Source organism: Corapipo altera, unplaced genomic scaffold (assembly GCF_003945725.1).
Source record: "Corapipo altera isolate COAL_440 unplaced genomic scaffold, ASM394572v1 50, whole genome shotgun sequence".
Lineage (NCBI taxonomy): Eukaryota > Metazoa > Chordata > Aves > Passeriformes > Pipridae > Corapipo > Corapipo altera.
In genome coordinates this window covers 10936265-10954465 of record NW_020884889.1, presented here as the reverse complement: position 1 = coordinate 10954465, position 18201 = coordinate 10936265, and the positions used below count along the sequence as shown (strand labels likewise).

At 42.2% G+C, this 18201-nt stretch overlaps 1 protein-coding gene across 2 annotated transcripts; it reads left to right on the top strand.

Moving 5' to 3' along the window:
- The first annotated feature begins 4412 nt into the window (after positions 1–4412).
- Positions 4413–17008, top strand: LYSMD2 (LysM domain containing 2). Of its 2 annotated transcripts, XM_027644507.1 has the most exons (3): positions 4413–4769; positions 9795–10132; positions 16214–17008. In XM_027644507.1, exons 1-3 carry the CDS (start codon positions 4572–4574, stop codon positions 16263–16265), a joined length of 588 nt encoding a protein of 195 aa, XP_027500308.1. In that variant the 5' UTR covers positions 4413–4571; the 3' UTR covers positions 16266–17008. The 2 variants fall into 2 exon arrangements, with proteins under 2 accessions (XP_027500308.1, XP_027500309.1); XM_027644508.1 differs by lacking the exon at positions 9795–10132 and having other exon boundaries at positions 4464–4769.
- Positions 17009–18201: the final 1193 nt, after the last annotated feature.

Below are 18201 nucleotides of genomic sequence, written 5' to 3'. Positions count from 1 at the left end.
TGATGAGGAAGATGTGCACAGCTTAAGGAACGTTCATCAGTTCAGATGATCCTACTTTCCTTTTGAAATTCATGTAGGACCCTCTCTCTTTGCTGCAATTAATTGAAGAACCCAGGGCTATTATTCTTAAAAGGCAAGTTTTGTCTCTGATCTTTGTCCTACATTACATCTTCTTTTTTGTCAGAGGTTGCAACACATGAGCAGAGGTGGACGGTTTAGCTTGATGCACGGCTCATTACCAGAGGGTAGCCTTCTTTTTCCCTGTTCTATCCTAATTACTGCAAATCTGCCCACACATATAGCCCACAAGGATAGCTTTTTTATTGTTCCTCAAATTAAAACATCCTTGTTCTACATCAGTACAACTATTATAAATGGTAATGTCCCTGGCGTGGATCATCATAAACATCAAAGTTAGGAAATGCTGGCTGTTACATTTAATCCTTTACTAAGCAAGTCTGAGTTTCTTTACTGGCAAAGTAGGTGATGAATAGCTGTGACCATTAACAGAATGATTATTTAGCCAGAAGGCATTCTCTTCCCTACTTACTTTGCCACTAAATCATATGCCCACCTTAACCAGACTGACTTGGTACTGATCTTTATTATAGAAGATTGCTGACTGTAATCTGTTGACCATATAATATCTAAAATAAATCAAGATCATGGTCCACTTACTGATCTAGATATGAATGATTTTCAATGATAAAATGGCAGCTAGATATCCAATACTAACTAGAAGTAGTCCAGACTCAAATACTGTGGTTATTTAGAAGATTTATCATGCAACATTACTGAAATGTTGCTCTCACCCTCAGAACAAGTTCAGAAAGACAGAAGAGGCAGTGACAATTCCTGAACTGAAAAATTAATTAGAATTACCTTTAACCACTGCTGCATGAGTAAATATGATAATATTAGCTCCCATGCATCATTTCTGTCATTATCCAATTCTTGTACAATGATTCTATGTAAGAATGTAAAACTAGTATTAACTAGGTCTGAACATGTCCCCAAGGAAAAAAAAATGCAGAGAGGGACTTTGTCTTCTCCAGATTCAGCTCTAAGGAACTCTTGGGTCAGGCAAGCACTCCATAAAGCTTAGTTGAGTTTTATGAGATTAAAGCTTTAATTTCTAGAAGTATGTTTCTAGCTACTATAGCTGCAGCAATAACCTCCCAAAGGCAAAGTGAGTAACAGACGCTACAATGTCTGCAGCCACCCTTGGGACAATGACTCAGAGGAGTGAACTCCTCTGTCCCATGTGAGTCTGATGAGTGTCAAATCCAACTCCCAGTTACATGACTTCAATGCTTGCACTACTGATTTTAAAGCAAGAAACGAGTTTGGGCAAGTACAGCTCCTTGAAACTGGAAGCTACTGTGGGGAAAGAGGTCACAGATGCAGTAATAAGGAAACAGCAAAGAGAAAAGAACAAGAAGAAAGGAAGGGGAGTCAGTAGTGCCAAGAGACTCCTTGAACAGGGAAGGTCATTATCAGCCATTAAACCAATAAACTCAAACTAATTGCCATGTAACCACTGTGCATATCAGGAAATACCCACATAGGCCAATAAGCTGCTGATTCAGAGATCAGGAGGGGGAATATTGCTCCAGGGAACTGAGAATCCCAGTTATAGCAGGGACTGTTTCTAATGTGGCAAGTTTGATGTTGTGATATTGAATGCTCACACCTTGAGGGGTAGGTAAGCACTACAAGTCCTTCCCTCCTGGGGGCTGCCAGAGGAGCTTGTTCACTGGTCTGGAGTCTGTCACAGAGCAGCCCACCCAGCTGGCAGTGTTGGCACAATGCCAGTACACACCACACCAACTCCAGCCCTTTTTAGTGAGACACTGGGAAGCAAGTGAGCTCCAGATTCTACCAAGATCAGACAGGAGGCTAACAACTCACAACTCAGGGCCAATACACCCCAGGGAAGCTACTATTTCACAGACCAATCCATGAAGATATTTCAGTAGCCTAGACACCACATAATGCAATTTTCTTCCTTAAAAATGAAGTGTTATTAGCAAGACACTTCTAGTTTCTTCTGTAATTCATTTTGAATGCATATTAAAGATACAGGTAAAAGATGGGTTAACTAATTTAAGTTCTGGCTCAAATTTCTAACTAAATGTTTGGTTCAGAAGGTATTCACTTCATGTAGAAAAAAGGCAGACAGCTAATCAGATCAAGTATCTTGGCAATATCCCAGGATCCGAATGTCTCTCTGGCTATAATATGGATTTTGAGATAATAAACAAGCATCCCCACAATTTGCTGATGCAAGGAAAAGACAGTCCAGCAACTCCAGAAGAAAAAACCCCTCATATATCCTTGAAAAGGTTTATTACTAAAATAAATCTTTCAACATTAAAATATCCATGGTATCTTTATACTAATGCAAGGGGTGCTTCTGCTGTTCTTGGAGTTGTGACAGCTGATTTAAAGTGTATTGCACACACTTGGCATATAAATAGAGTTTAATATAACATTAGAGGGAATAATACTGTCTAATATTAGTGCACCTTTCAAGTACGTTTTCAAACTAATTGATATTGCATGTTCAACTCATTGTATCACTAATGTTACACAACATTTCCATTTTATTGAACTGCAGCTCCCCTTTACTAAAAGCCACTTTAGCTGAAGTAACTCCTCTGAGTTATTCCAGCTCTAGGCAGGCATCCAGATGTTTGCAGCTTCCATTAATCAGCCGTAAGGCTGCAGCTGATCCATGGCTCCACACTGTACACACAGTAACATTTTTAATAAATGCTGACCCACAGCTCAGCTCTTTTGCTAGGTGGGTCACGGCTGAACTGCTGATCCAGTTCAGCAGATCAAGTTGCTTCACAAGGAATTGAAAGCACTGAGGCGTCACAGTTGAGTGATCTCCTTCTATAGTTGATATAAACTCAATTGCACATCCCTAGGGGAGCCTCCTGCTTCCCAAATCTGTTGTAGACTGCATAAAAATTAAAGTGAACCTTTTCTTGCCATCAGTTTATAGAGTCTCTTGTACTTCCCTGATCTGTCTATGCATTGCTTAAAGTTCCTCTGTTCATGATTGTCTCATTGGCTTCTCATGTGATAATGGGGTGCTGATGTGTCATTCCTTATCAGCAACTCGTGCATCTTGCAGGGCAGCTTTTGTATTTTCCTAATTTATGCCTGGAAACCTGTGGCCAGAGTAGCAACGTTTATGAGCTCGGCCTGGATTTTTGCACTGTATTCCTAACAGCTCCATGAGTCACCCACTGAACATAATCTAAAATTCCCACAATTAGATATTATGTCAGTTGAAGCATTTTATTTTTGGAAACACTTATGTGAATACATACTGTGCTGAGAAGTGCTGAGGTTATGACATGCACATCTTTTTTGCTTAGGTTTAAGAGAGAGGTCTATCCTTCTAGGACTTCCCAGAAAAAAAAATAAACTTACACCACAATAGGTGTTCCATCCACACACTTCCCAGAATCCCAGCCTGGCTGAGTTTGGAAGTGACCTTTGAGGGGGATCTTGTCCAATAGCCCCGAACACAGGCACCTAGAGCAGGTTACTTTGGACACTTCTTGGTATTTTGGTACATATCATGCCTGTACAGGATGTACAAATGTGCACCATCTGTACGTAACACAGAGTTTTTCTTAGAAAGCTCCAGTTCAGCAATAATGGATCAGCTTTCCAAGAAAACTTACACAGGTTTCTTGATGGGACATACCCACTTAAAACACTGTCATTACATTATTTTTAATATAAAATGTTATTCCAATACCTGACGGGACCTTACAGGAAAGATGGGGCAAGATCACGTAGTGACAGGACAAGGGGGAATGGGTTCAAATTGAAAGAGAGTAGGTTTAGATCAGATATTAGGAAAAAATTCTTTACTGTAGTGGTGGGTGAGGCACAGGCGGGTGGAGGGTGGGGAGGCACTGGAACAGTTTGCCAAGGGAAGTTGTGGATGCCCCATCCCTGGAGCTGTTCAAGGCCAGGTGGAACGGGGCTCTGAGCAACCCCGCCTAGTTGAAGGTGTCCCTCCCTACGGCAGGGGCGTTGGAACAAAGCGATTTTCAAGGTCCCCTTCCAACCCAAACCATTCTGGTACAATTACACTTTCATATTTGCGCACTTATGCCCGAAACCACTCCTTTTTACTCTCTCTTCGCATCTCAGACTCAATGACAAAATCCGCATTACTGAGACTCCAGCGGGCTGGAGTCTCCACAGCCGCAGCGCTCTGTGCTGGCCCCTTCACAAACGTGCAAAAAGGAACTGTAACTTCCTCTGGAGGGTTTCTGCAGAGTGACGCAGCCCGCCCAGCCCAGGCCAGCCCCTCACACTCGCTGCCCTCGCCCCACTCCTCCCTCTCGGCCCGGCCGCTGGGCGGGCGCTGCCCCGCGCATGCGGCCTCTCCCCGCCGGGCGGGGCCGCGCCGGGGCCTCCTCCGGGCCGGGCCGGGGCCGTGTCCTGCGGTGCCGCCGGGCCGGGCCGGTGGCGGTGCCGGGGCGATGCCCGGGGTGGAGGGGCCGCGGGGCCGCGGGCGCTGAGCGCGGGGTGGGAGCATGGCCGAGGCGCTGCGCCAGGAGCCGCCGGGCGGGCCCGAGTCGGAGGCCGAGCTGTCGCAGCGGCTGGCCCGCACCAAGGCCCGCTCGTACGGCAGCACGGCCAGCGTGGCGGCCCCGCTGGCAGAGCGATACGTGGAGCACCGGCTGAGCGCCGGGGACACGCTGCAGGGCATCGCCCTCAAGTACGGCGTCACGGTAAGGGAGGGAGCGCCGCTGGCGCCGACACAGGGGCGGCGGGGCCCGGAGCGGCGCTTGGAGCCATGGAATGGTTTGGGTTGGAAGGGAGCATGAAGATCAGCCAGTTCCAATCCCCCTGCCCTGGGCAGGGATGCCTTCCACCAGGCCAGGTTGTTCAGAGCCCCATCCAGCCAGGCCTTGAGCGCTTCCAGGGATGGGGAGTGCAGAGCATCCCTGGAAGCTGAGCATCCCTGGGCAGCCCGCGCCTCAGCACCCTCGCAGCCCGGCTCCGCAGCAGTGGTGGGACCTCGAGCCGGGAGAGGACAGCAACTTGTCCCTTAGAGCATTTCACACCCACAGCGGGCAGAAAATGGTGTTCTCCCCCTGGTACGACACTGGCTTTAGTTTCGGTATTTGAAATGATGACATTTGAGTTCATGGCCTGCTCAGAGGGGTCAGCACCCGGCGAAGGGCTGAAGTTCGCACTGCCCGGCCAGGACACGGCTCCAGACTGACAAACACCGGGATCCCGGGGTGGGACAGAGGTCCCTGGGAAAGGAGACACACTTGCTTCCACCAGGAAACCTATACCCACGCAACTATTCATTACTACACTCACTTCAGATTAAAAAAGAAATTAAATTTATCTTGAAGAGAATCATTATTTTGAGCTTGACGCATAGGCTGTGACAAGGGGAAAGAATTTCTTCTGGTAGCTTCAGGGCTAAACATTCTTCCCTTGTGATCTGCCTCCCAGCCCAGAGGTGAGGCACAAGTGCCACTGGTTTGAAAGTGTTGCTTTTCTGCTTACTTTCTATGGAGAAAGAAAGTTTAATTCTGAGAAAAATGCTGAAAGGCTTATGGCAGCTGAGGACATGCAGAGTCCAGTAGGGTCTACCAGCACTACCATTCCTGACAGAGCAGAGTTCACCTACCCTGCCTTCATCTCTGCTTTTTTGGGGCCCTTATACTGATATGCATCTTCAGTAGTCCCAATATGCAGAATTGCTTGGGGCCAAGCAGCTGATGAGCATGGCACTGGTACACAGTCAGTGTCACACATCAGCTGCAACCAGCACCTTCCAGTTGGCTCTTTCTAGAAGAGATACAATACAGTCCCAAACTAATAGGCTCTGACTGGAACGGTTTCTTTTCCTTCTCTTGGTCTGCAAGATCTACTAAAGCCTTCTATCACCTTAATAGCATTCAGCCTTTGTTGTGGAACGGGTTAAAAGGCTATTTCTCTTCCCTTTTGAAAGATTACGCCACTTTTGACCAATTCTTTTTGGCAATGGGGCTAATGACACTTTGGGTTTACACTGGTCCACATTAAAATGAAGTTTTGCTCACTAAGAAGGCAAAGCAGCACATTGGATGTTTGATTTCTTTTTTGTTTTTGGCAGCACTTTCCATTATGGATAAAGTCTGTGGCCTAAATGATTTAGCCATGTTATTCCTCATTCAGAAGTGAAAAATATAAACAGATTACTAAAAGAGTAGTTTTCCAGAGAAAAAGTAATTTCTAAACAATTTAAAACCCCCTTTCAGCTAAAGTGAAGTTGTGGATCAAACCTGTACAAATAACTTTAAGTTATGAACCATAAACTTTGTTTATAGTATGGGTTTAATAAGCTTTTGCTGTGTTGATGATGCATTTGAAGTATAAATGTTAGGGTTTTTTCCCCAGCATGTCATTGATTACTCAATTTAGTGTTGGTAAGTATTGTGCTTAAGAAACCAGAGCTGCATCATTATAGACTTCAGTTGAGAAAGGTTAATCTGATATGAAATGTCCCTAAGAGCAGTGCCAAGTTTGGTGAAATTAGCCATTGTGTTTCTGTTTTAATGGGTTTCAACCCAGGCTAGGAATGTATGCAAACATGTTTGCTTTTAGCAAAATGAAGAACATCGTGGTTTCACACAATGACAAGGACTCACTTCCCCTAAAGAGTCGTTCCATTTGCTTCCTGCATCATGTATCCTTGGCTAGGAGTGGGAGTTGCTGTAATGAAAACATCAGAATTATCTTTGGCTGCCCTTGCCTCCAGTATCACTGTTTTTAGAAGTTTCCCCTGTGGTTTTCCTCTCTGGGAGTTACTTTGTAGCAAGAGACATCCTGTCCAGTGCCTGCTTTGGCATGACTTGGCAGAGACAGTGCAGGACAGATGAAAATGTCATGTTGAGGGAGAGAGATCAGTGTGCTTTGTTTGGCCTCATGCTCTGCTCTTCACCCCATCCCCCAGATACTGGCTATTAATCTTTACAACTTGGCTTCTTTATATCTTCCTTCTGGGTAAATTAACACTGGGAATTCATGTTTAGTATCATATTTATGGTTCAGTGCAAGTGCTGTATCTCTTTTGAGGGGAGAAGAAAGAGGACTATGTTTCATTGTCAGTAGAAGCAGTTTTAATTACTTAGTTCAGCACCAGTTTATGCATTAGTGCAGGTTCAGTTAAAATATTAAGCACGTGCTACAGCTTTTGCTCTTTCACTGTGATAGATCTGTAGCTAACAGACCCAAGTTCAGTCTTCCTAGCACTAAAAAAAGAAAGCTCTTGTTAAATTCTGTTCTCCATACGCCTATGAGTGTCATACTGACTTTAGGAGTTATATATTGCACATATGAATTAACCTGCTCAAGGCTGAGGGATGTTCTTTTTAGAACCAAGTACTTTCCATTTCACTGTTACTCAGTTCAGAGGTACACAGTCTTCCAAATGCCATGAGGTGGTACTTTAGTAAGAAATAACCAGAGGTAGAATTACAGTGAAGTAGGAGAGAGAATAGCAGTACCAGTGCATTATTTATCAGCTATCAAAGCATCACCTTCCAACTCCCCTGCAGTAAATATCTCAGTTTTCAGCTTCTGTATTGTATTAGAGAATAGCTCCAGCTAGTATTTTAAACATTTTTGACTCCCATCCAGACAGACAGCTTTTAGAAATCCTAACAGTTGCCATTTACACTAGGGCCATTATAAGGTCTCATGACTAAATCAGGTGAAACTTCCTTTTTGCCCTTCAGATGGTGCTCAGCTTGGGAGAGAACTTTTACCCTCTACTGTATGAGCCTAACTGAAAACAGCTTCCAAACTTCAACAGCTGGTAGAGTAGAGAGCTCCTCTTACTTGTAGTAGCTTACTATGAGTCACCAGATGTTAGCTATTCAGTTTTTGAAAGGGATTATTAAATCTAAGCATTTCATCATTTTAGCCATCTGCATCAACAGGTTGGGGTTATCTTTAACCAGAGAATACATTTTTTTTTTATATGTAACGGGTAGAAATTGCTTCCTGCTGAGCTTTACTGCACTGTTTTCAATACCTTCCCATACACCTGTCCTTCCTAGAGAGAATCCTATTTACTTTTAGGGAGAAAGATTTCATCAGGTTTCCAGGACCCAAGCAAATGCATCCATGCAGGACACCAGTCCTATAACAGCACTGCAGCAGATACTTTTAGTGCACAGTACAGGTGTACAGTGCATAGAGTAGCTGATTTGAGTTCTGCAAGTGGTCTTTTCTTTTGCAGTTGGGAAGGACTCCAAGTAGTGCCAAAGTTTGAGAGACTGACAAGGATAAGATGATGGAGCAATTTTCTCATCATCTGAGCACTGAACTCTAGATACTCAGACTTTGAAGCAGCAAGTGGCTAGTACTTGGAACACTCAGCTCTGAGTGATTATGCTAGCAGCAAGACTCCTTACAGTCTTTATTCTTATTCACTTTAGCTCCATGTAGTTCAGTAAAAATAATTAACAGTTCTAATGAAAGCACAAGGTTTTTTTCAGTTTTTTTCTGTTCTCTTTATACTTATTTTCAAGCAAGTTTTATTTAGAGGGCATTTATCATTCCAGTACTGTAGTGACTGGGGATTTTCTGCTTATTACAGTCACCAGGGGACCAGAATGGTAATTTTTTTTTTTTCTGCTTAGAACTTTCACTAATGAAATCATGAATTCAGGTTATGACTAAAGCATAAAGTCACATAATCATGGATTCAGATTTCTGTGCTTTTTAAAAGCTTGCAGTTGAGAAACAGGAAGTTAGTTTGTTGACTTAGAAGAGAAATTTTGATGAGTTAGAACTTAAACATTTTTAGTAAGGACACAGTATAAACATTTACTGGGAGCTTTCCTTCGCCTGTAAATCAATGGAATTTATAATAGCTTCTCAGATTAACTATAGAACAAGGGGGTTTTATGCATTAGCATGCTGAGAAAGAAGGTTGCTTCTGTCACAACCCACTCATTAGTACAGGCAATCTTGGGTAAAAGTAGCATAAAAAGTATGTAGCAGGCATGTGGTGGCTGTTACCAGGCACATTATCACACACGTGAGGCTGCTGTTGAAGGTGCTGCAGATTCAATTTACTGAACAAATGCAGCCACTGGTCTGTGCAGCTGCATGACAGTGTTCAAGAGTCCCCCATTCTTTTCACTGCCTGACTCCTCACTGAAAATCAGGACTTCATCTGAAGTCTGAATGTGTTACATCAGCTGGGGGGAATACCCAGGATGAGGCATTTACTGCTCTTCCAGGACTTGTGTTGGTCACTGTTCGTAACTAACATGTCCTAGAATCCTCAGGGTAACTTCATTGCCCCTTATTTGGGTTCTGCATGGTTTTACCAGAGGGTTCACCTGCAGCAGCTGCTAGCAGTTCTGAGCCTTACTGTAATATAAATCCAAATCAGCAGTACTTTTGCAACAGAATTTTTATTCTTTGGCAGGTTGTTCATGTGAGCCTGTATAGAGACTAGAAGACTGTTCAAGAAAAGCATCTTCAGGTAGTGCAAGACTTTAGAAAAAGCACTATTTTGGAGTCAAGTCTACATGAAAGAAGCTAGGATGTTAGCAAGGCTAAAACAGAGCATGCACTCTGAAATCACTTTGAATGCAAACAGACTCTTTCCTGAAGTCATTGCTGCTGCAAAGAAAGTATAGATTTATTATAACTAAAGGGTATTGTACTACTTCAGAAAGTTAGTACTTTATACTTTGCCAAAACCTAATAACTTACATTTTTCCTATCTTTTTCAGATGGAACAAATAAAGAGGGCAAATAAACTGTTCACTAATGACTGTATATTTCTGAGGAAAACCCTGAATATTCCTGTTGTATCAGAGAAACCATTACTGTTCAATGGACTTAGTTCACTGGAGTCTCCTGAGAATGAAACTGTTGACAGCTCCCCTTCTTGTGATGAAGGACTAGTAACAGTTCAGGAAGAAAGTAGTTCTTCTCCCAGTCCTCAAGAGCCTGACAGTCAGCCCACTGCACCAGAAGAATTATCTGCCAAAGATTTCCTACAGAGATTGGACTTGCAGATTAAGTTATCCAAACAAGCAGCCAGAAAACTAAAAGATGACAATGTCAGGTAAATGCCTCTTTTGGTATTAAGCATGTTAATCTCACCCTGAAGGCATTTTAGACTGGGCTGGACCCTCTGTGTGGGGCCTCTCAGACAGCATCTGCAGCTTTAGTTTGTCAACAACAACTCTCTGCTATTATCACGCACCAGATACATTGAAAGCACAGCATTAGCAGGTGCCTTGATATGACAGTTAAAAAGGCTGCCTCACAATACATGGTTAGAGAATAGCAATAATATTTCATAAAAGCTGGAAGGGCAGCGTTCTCCAAGATGCCTTGCTGTCTAAGAGGGCAACTACTTAAGCAAAACCATAGTTTTCAGTAGGCCTATGTGGAAGCTGAATGTGTACAGCAAGGCATGATTTCATTTTTCTTCTGTCCCAAATTGCCTCATTATTGTGTAAATATGCTCCATAATGCCGTTTCAGTTAAGCTATCCTATCACCTTTCCCTGTGCAGTCTCTCCCTTTGTGGATCCACCTGTGCAGATGTCATCTTTTCTTCAATATTTCTTCTACATTCACTCATAGAAAAAGTAGTATTTTCTGTCCTGTCTGCCACAGTGGTTATCCCCTCACATATGTAGGTATCCCATGGAGAGCACAGAAGGACTAAGAGCAAGAGTGGACTTCAGTAGTGTTTGTTCTCCATGTCCCTGGGACAAGCTTCCTCAGCCTGGTCACAAGCAACCTCTTGGGCTGGCTCCCTGCCTGTTTATTCTCCTCAGAAATCACCTCAGTGGGGGATGCTGAGGTGGCCTTTCCCATGACAATAAAAGGTGTGACTGCAGAGCACTGATATTGCAAGCAACATACTTTTCACACTAAGCAGAAAGTAACCTTTCAGGAAAAATTGTTGTTGGAGGTCAGAACCTTCTCTGTTCAAACTCATCCACTTCCATTGTTACATATGAAGCCACGTAGAGCATCTATCAAAATGTGCTGCTGCTGACTTTCAGATCATTAGATGTATGTACCTAACACAGACTAGAGGTGTTGACCCAGCAGTTAAACTGTGTGACAGGAAACCACAGTCCCTGCCACAGAAAGGCAATTATTTTAACATCACTTCAACACAATAACATGCTAATTTACAGAAGGAAATTCACTCAGACCTTGCTGCCCTGTGAGCAGAGCCAATACAGTGAAAGCAACATCACACAAATAGTGCAGTGCTCCTACTAATATCCATTTCCTGTACTGCTTAAGTACAGCTTGGGAAATGGGGGCCTGGTACCACATTTCCTCCTAAGAAATAATGTATACAGGAGAATGAGCTACTTTTCTACCTCCTGTTCAGATTTAGCAGAGAATTTTGTTAGTTATGCACAGAGCACAATTTTTGTTGGTCAGGATGCTACAGGACACATGAGATACAGAGCTACAGGCTCCATGCTGAGCAGGATGTTACCCAAAGCTTCTGAAGAGAAATAGCTTCCTGTGCATCTGACGAAGTCTTCACAATGTTCCCTTCTACCCCAGCACATCTGGCTTTCAGTCATGGCCCACAAAAGCCATCCCTGCCTTGTCCTCTCCAACACAGTTGGAAAGGACAGACCCCTTTACAGTCAGACAGGAAGGGGCAGAGGACCAAAGTGAACATTTATTCCTTGCAGGCAGCAGGAGTAGAGAGAGACCATTGCCAAAAGCCTCGGAGATACTTTTCAGCTCTGTACCATCAGTGGTGTTTCTGGACCCAGACTGGAAGGTGGCAGCATTCCTTACTGTGTCCCAGCCACGTCCCAGGAGGCACCTGTTCTCCTTCCTGCCGAGACCTTTCTTGTCCCTTGCTTGGAGCAGGAAGCCTTTGAAAAATGGAGAGCCAGGATAGTAAAACAACCATATGAATATGCAAGTTTTCTATTAGAGTGAAAGCCATTTATGAAGTTAAAGTGCTGTTTCCAGCTGCTCTGGCCTTCTGTATTAGGGTTGCCTTGTCAAAGCCTGCTTAGAATGTGACGTGTGCCAACACTGCCGTGTTTCAGTGTCTGAGAGTAACAAAGGAGCACCTGAAGTTAATCTGCTGCCACCAAAAGTGATATGAAACTAAGGCAACTGCAAGCAGAAGCAGACTATCCGTTTGAGAACTTAAAGAGCCACAATTTCTCACCCTACAGTGAGCCTGATCTGACTGATTGTGAGAACCACAACGTCTGTTTAATTGCTCTTTACTTTGATCGCCCTTAAATTGCCAAGAATGCATGTGCATGCATGCACTGACTCAGATTAAACCACACAAGGCTGTTTTATAGTCAGAAACTGCCTTGTGCTACAAAAGCAGCTTAAGGTGAATTACATTGTTTAATTACAACTCTTGAAGTCACTCCTTTAAGTGTTTTCAAAGGAATAAAGTATATTAACCTCTAAAGTCAGCTACTTTCCAGCTAAAACCTCTTGTTTTTCGGTAGAAATGTTGAGGAGCACATAGTTGCAGATTTAGACTACATACTAAACTGTAATAGCTGTGCACGTAGATAAGCATTAAAGGTTATAGAATGTGATCCACTGAGTTTGTGCCAGCTGCCATTCACTGTTACAGTTTATGTAAGCACATGGATAGATCTACATGCAATACTACTTTTACTAGAGTTTCATTGAATAAGAAATCATTAGCTAATGAATCACTAATCATGCATATGCAAGATGCAGTTCAAGCAATAAAACCTTTTTGCTTTGAGCAGTGTTTTTATAATAGGCCAAAAGAAAGGTGAAAGGATTAATATAGTTGTTTGTAGCATATGTTGCTAACTCATGTATTTGCATATTAGGGAAGAATACTCAGTTTTATCCACATGTGAAATAAAAGCAACATAATAGAAGATATGGTGGTGCTTCATCTTCCTAACAGCCCCAAATGCTGTTATGCATACTTCAGGGTGTCAAAACTGAAAATAAGTTTAGTTATGCTTTTTGTCTCAGGTAGTTGAACACCAGATGTCTTATGCAAGTCCTTAAGATTTTAGAGTGGTACTGTGGTAGACCAGAACACTGAGGCCATATGCTATGCTTGTGGGACAGGTCACATCTTTCTGCATTTGCCTTTTAGTGGCTCATTTTGAAAACTTTGTAACTGAGTAGAGCCACTCTAATCACTGTTGGTTATATGAGCTGATATAACTGGTGTCAGCAGAGGAACAGAACCATATACTGTCACCTGCTCAGTTGCCTTGACCTGAACAGAGGAAAGAGTAGGGTGTTGAAGCCTGTTAACTCACAGCTCAGATTGCTGCCTTGTTTAATTGTGCGTTCTAGAAGCATCCAAGCATTTGAGTTTATTTGTTCACACTCAGGTGTGCTTGCCCTTACAGAAGTGGTTGATTGTGCCTGATACATGCCACAGCTTGGGGGAGATTTCTTTCAGCCCCTGTATCCTACTGGGCAAAGTGGAGACAGCAAATGGGAGGGGACAGCACTGCAGTGTTTTAATGCTGTGCTGTTCCTTTTCCATTCCCTGAAGGAGAATGTTGCAGTGACTTACCACTCTGCTATTTTAGGCGTCTTACAAGTAAAGAAAATTGTTTGGTCATGAAGCAGATACACTCTGCCATGTTGGTGCCTGTGGGCCACATAAGATTTTATTTTATATAAAGCTCAGCTTGTTCTTAAGCCATCAGAACAGAGTTGTACTTGCTATGCATGGTTCTAAGATCTACATTAGTAATATTCCCTGGCCACTACTGTGGTTTGGAGTAGTGTTGCAGACCTCTCATGGGCTAGTCCTGCAGCCTGGGACAGAAGGGCAGAAGGTGTTCTTGCCCACCCTTGCTGGCAGCTGCAGCAGCAGTTCCAAGCCATGGTCAGAAATGTATTTTGCACCTTACAGCCAGTCACTGCTTTGCCTCAGTTCAAGCATAACAACCTACTATATAGTTTTTATGTCCCTGCCATGCACAGAAGCCCCTCAAAACTAGCTGTAACCCCAGTGCCTTCTGCCCTCTGCTGACATCTAAGAGCCCATAGTGCACATTGCACAAGGGAAGTGGGGACAAAGAGCCTAGACAATGCTTTTGTTACTTGGATGTCTGAAGACCTGCTAATATAACATCAGTATTTCAGTTCTTCAGTTGTCTATATTCACCCATAATCAACTGCAGCTCATTTCAGTTCAGTGTTTGGCTGTTGCCATGTCATTATGTATATTATTCCTACATTAAGGCTTTCAAGAAGAATGATTGAAAGGCTGATTCTATTAGCCTTTGATTGGAAGGAAGGTAATTTGCTGTAACACTGCCACATTTTATTCTCCTGAAAGGAGAAAGGTAACAAAGCTAAGCAGTACAAAGTCATTTCCAGTGTGGAGCATAGAAAATAAATTCTCCCCCACTGGACAGTCTGAGCTCTGAAAATGTAGTAGTTCTTCTTCACCCTCACACAAACTAACAGGAGACTGCTACTTGTAACTAAGTTCCAGGCATATGTGGCTAGAAACACAGTGCCCCAGAAGAGCATATAGCAGAGCTTCAGAATACACTTTTTGAAATATTTAGCTTCAGCCAAGTAGTTATGGTTGAATTTTACAGTCCTGCAGTCCAGTCTTACAAGTCTGGTATGTGGGTAGGTTTCAGTTCTGAAAAACATTTTAAGATGTGTTGTCTTGGGAGAACTTACAGGTCTGAAGTGTTTTTAGTGCTTATTCAACTAAACATGAATTGTTTGCTTCCTTACCTTACTGTCATGCCAGGTGTCATGGAAAGTATCTACAAATGATAGTATTTCCTGGAAGTTTTGTATGCAGCATTGATTATGTAAGGAAGGATGCTACTTAAATGTTGTACACATGTCATCTGTATCTTAAGATCATCCTTGATACTGGTTCTGCAGCATCACTAATGTAAACAGATGTATTTGTAAGAATGGCTAAAAATCTGTTCACAGTACCACTGTAACCACACATCCCTGCAATAACTACCAGTTTCATCCAAAACTTGGGTTTTTCGAGGTTTCTCTTTTTGAAAAGATTGCTTCAAGGCAAAAGAAATATTATGCCTTAGGCTTAAGATAATACTTTTGCTGGGAAAATGAGTGCAAATTACTCAGCTGCTTGGTTAGTTTGTAGAGTTCTTCTCTCTGATTCTGTTTTGGGGGGCTGTATGAAATTTCAGTTGTAGATAAATAATCATGTTTAAAAGTTATTAGGGAAAACACAATTAGGGTTTTGATATTGAAATATTTAATTTTTACCTCATATCATTATTAGACTATTGGAATAACTGTACCTTTGTATGAAGGCAGATACAATATTAAAAGTAATCCTTAGAAGCTCACAGTGTAGCAATTTTAAAGTCTTTCTGTTCTCACCAAAACACTCTCAGGAACAAAATTTTGGAGCTACAGTAGTACAAAACAGTGATCTTTGGAGAACGTGGCATGCTTGAATTAGTACTGGATGCTGCACTGCAATAGCCTTACATAACCACTTTTTTTTTAAAGGCAATCAAGTAAATAGCAGGCAGACTGATTTTTCCTGAGGATGTTTTAACAGCAACACTATTTACCGTTGTCCAGTCATTGCATTAACAATAACACTTTGGGAGAACTATTTTTCCTAAGAAAATCCAAGTGATGATTCTCCATGGTGATTGATGCTCAGGAGCAACAATGAGGGAGCCCACTCAAGGAATGCCCTTGCAGCAGCAAGACACAGATCCAGCTACAGCTCCTGTTCTTGCTTCATTTGGTCCATCTATACCCCTGCCATTCAAAAGGTTGAAACAAACCTCTAACTAAACTTATTTTGTAAAATAAGAAATTGAGAGCAATAGTACAGGAATTCCATTATGCCCTCCACTTTTTTATCCTTTACAGTATTTCTTATTCATTTGGCAATGTAGTGTCAAGAATAGTACTTTCTGATGTTGTTGAACTTACACAGCTTTACTTGTGTTCAGCATTCTGTTCTTTAAACATAGTAGGAACTCTAGAGATGTGTAATTAACAGTATTATACTGCAAGTATTCCTGTTGGGCAAGGCTGGCTTTGCTTAATTTGATCCATTAGGAAAACTGGTTACCTGCATTTTCATTACAGCTTCACTGTTGAGACATGGTATGTTCCTGACCTGATGATTATGATCATTTTCTTTTTAGAGAGGAGGAGGATGAGGAAGGTCCCTATGCAACTTCTTCATATCACCAGTAGAAGACAGATGTGATGGCCTGAAAACTTCCCATGAAATCAGTTCTTAAAGAACTAAACAGTCAATAATTCAAAACCCAAGTCTTTTGGACTCATCATCTTGATGTACTTAAAAGAAGTCATGATGGTAATTGCACTGAAATGATGACCTCTTCTGCCTTCCATAGGTTAATGTCCTTATGCTATATCAACAAAGGGTTTAAGCCTTCCAAAACTAGTAATGGCCTTTCTACCCCTTCAGTGCAAACTGTAGCATGGTAGCAACAATATATCCTTGAGGTCACCTTTATGCAGGATGTTGATCTTTAGTAAAGATTTTGTAAATAATTGTTAAAGTGAAATTTGTTTTAAGTATTTAAAAATATTAAAGTTTGCTTGTAAATGACAAACTATGAAAGTAATAGGAATTTACTTATTCTGCAAACATAGGCAAGTTTGCTGTGAAAGTTTTGTCTACTTCAGGGCTGCAGAACTTGCCTCTGAACTCTGTGTGTGTGTCTGTGTGTGGTTATGATGTATTCCTAGAAAGGGGAATTCAACTTGCTTTGATGAGTTAAAGCCTTTATGGTTAAACAACTGTTTGCAAATTGGATTTCTGCTAATACAAGGGACGAGTTACAGCCAGAGATTTTTCTTTGTGAGATATGACATTGGAATATCAGATGTGTGTTCTTGTGTGCAGTTATATTTTGTGTGGGTTTAATTTAATAAAATACAAAAATACCGATGTGTCTGTTCATAATGCAGTGAGCTTGGTCCTAGCCTGTTTTGTGTGAAGAATGGTTTGTCTAGTTATATGAACTACTAGATACTAATATCAGGGTAAATAGTGTCCTTTACTTTTACCATATAACTCACCCTCCTCAATGAGACCTGTAAGAGCTATTTTCTCTAATTGTGCAGTCAAGAAAACTATTAGGATAAGAAATGAAAACTATTAAGAGCCACCCTGACAAGCCTGTTCTGAGAAGAAATGCCAGTGTTCAAGTCTGCAGGTAGACCTCACCTGAAGCTCAGGAAGGCAGAATGCAGCCTGCATTCACTCTTTGCTCCAAAGTTAGTGTATTAGCAACTTCTTATTAGGCATCCTAAATTTTTTCCTCAAGTATTCAATAAACTTCACAAAACTCCCATCATTAAAAACTTGCTGGATCCCCACTGTGACAGATGCAGTTTCCTATCTTTCTGCTCATCAATATAATTTATCATTCCCTCAAAGCAAAACCCTTTTGCAGTACATTAAGAGAGAAACAATATAGAAAGTTTCATTGATTCACGAAAACCAGAAGTAAAAATTCCAAGCTTGGCAGGAATTGGTATTTCCCTAGAGCTGGCAGGAGCTCAGATCCAAGCAGGCTCATTCAGATCAACTCCAGCTCTGGTCCTAAAGAGGAGGTCTGCAGTGGCACACAAATTAACGAGAACAGAGAAAGCCCAGAGTGAATAAAAGGAAGCACTGATTTTTCTTGAAGAGACTGGTTAATTAGTTTTAAGTCTTGTATCTTTCTTAAATTGGGATTTTTATTTATTCCTCACAGGGTAGTAACTTCTATTGTTGTCAGTTAATTTCAGGACATCATGAAACCAAGAATGAACTGCTTTTCCAGAGGGAACCCTAGCTTCAAGCCCAGTTACATTTTATAATCCTACAGAAAAATTTAATCCTTTTCTACCAAGGGCCTGCTATTGTGATACCCCACCCATCCAGCACACACAGGACCAGGGTGCTTTGCTGAGCAGGTCAGAAGCGCAGCTGTCCTGGCACAGCGAGTGCTGCCCCTCCTGCCCAGCGCCGACTGAGCTCCTGGCAGTGACGCTTCACTCTGGCCCTCCCAGTGGGCTGCAGAGCCTTCAGGACAAACAGTCCCTCACACCACATACGCCTATTTTCCCTGACTGAGAAAGCCATACAGAAGGGAAGGAAGGGAGGAAGCAGCTC

What these genes read in the sequence shown, in the direction of transcription:
- LYSMD2 (XM_027644507.1), top strand. Translation starts at nt 4,572, where the DNA reads ATGGCCGAGGCGCTGCGCCAGGAGCCGCCGGGCGGGCCCGAGTCGGAG. An exon ending in CCCTCAAGTACGGCGTCACG is followed by an intron (nt 4,770 to 9,794) that starts GTAAGGGAGGGA and finishes TATCTTTTTCAG; the next exon opens with ATGGAACAAATAAAGAGGGC. An exon ending in CTAAAAGATGACAATGTCAG is followed by an intron (nt 10,133 to 16,213) that starts GTAAATGCCTCT and finishes TTTTCTTTTTAG; the next exon opens with AGAGGAGGAGGATGAGGAAG.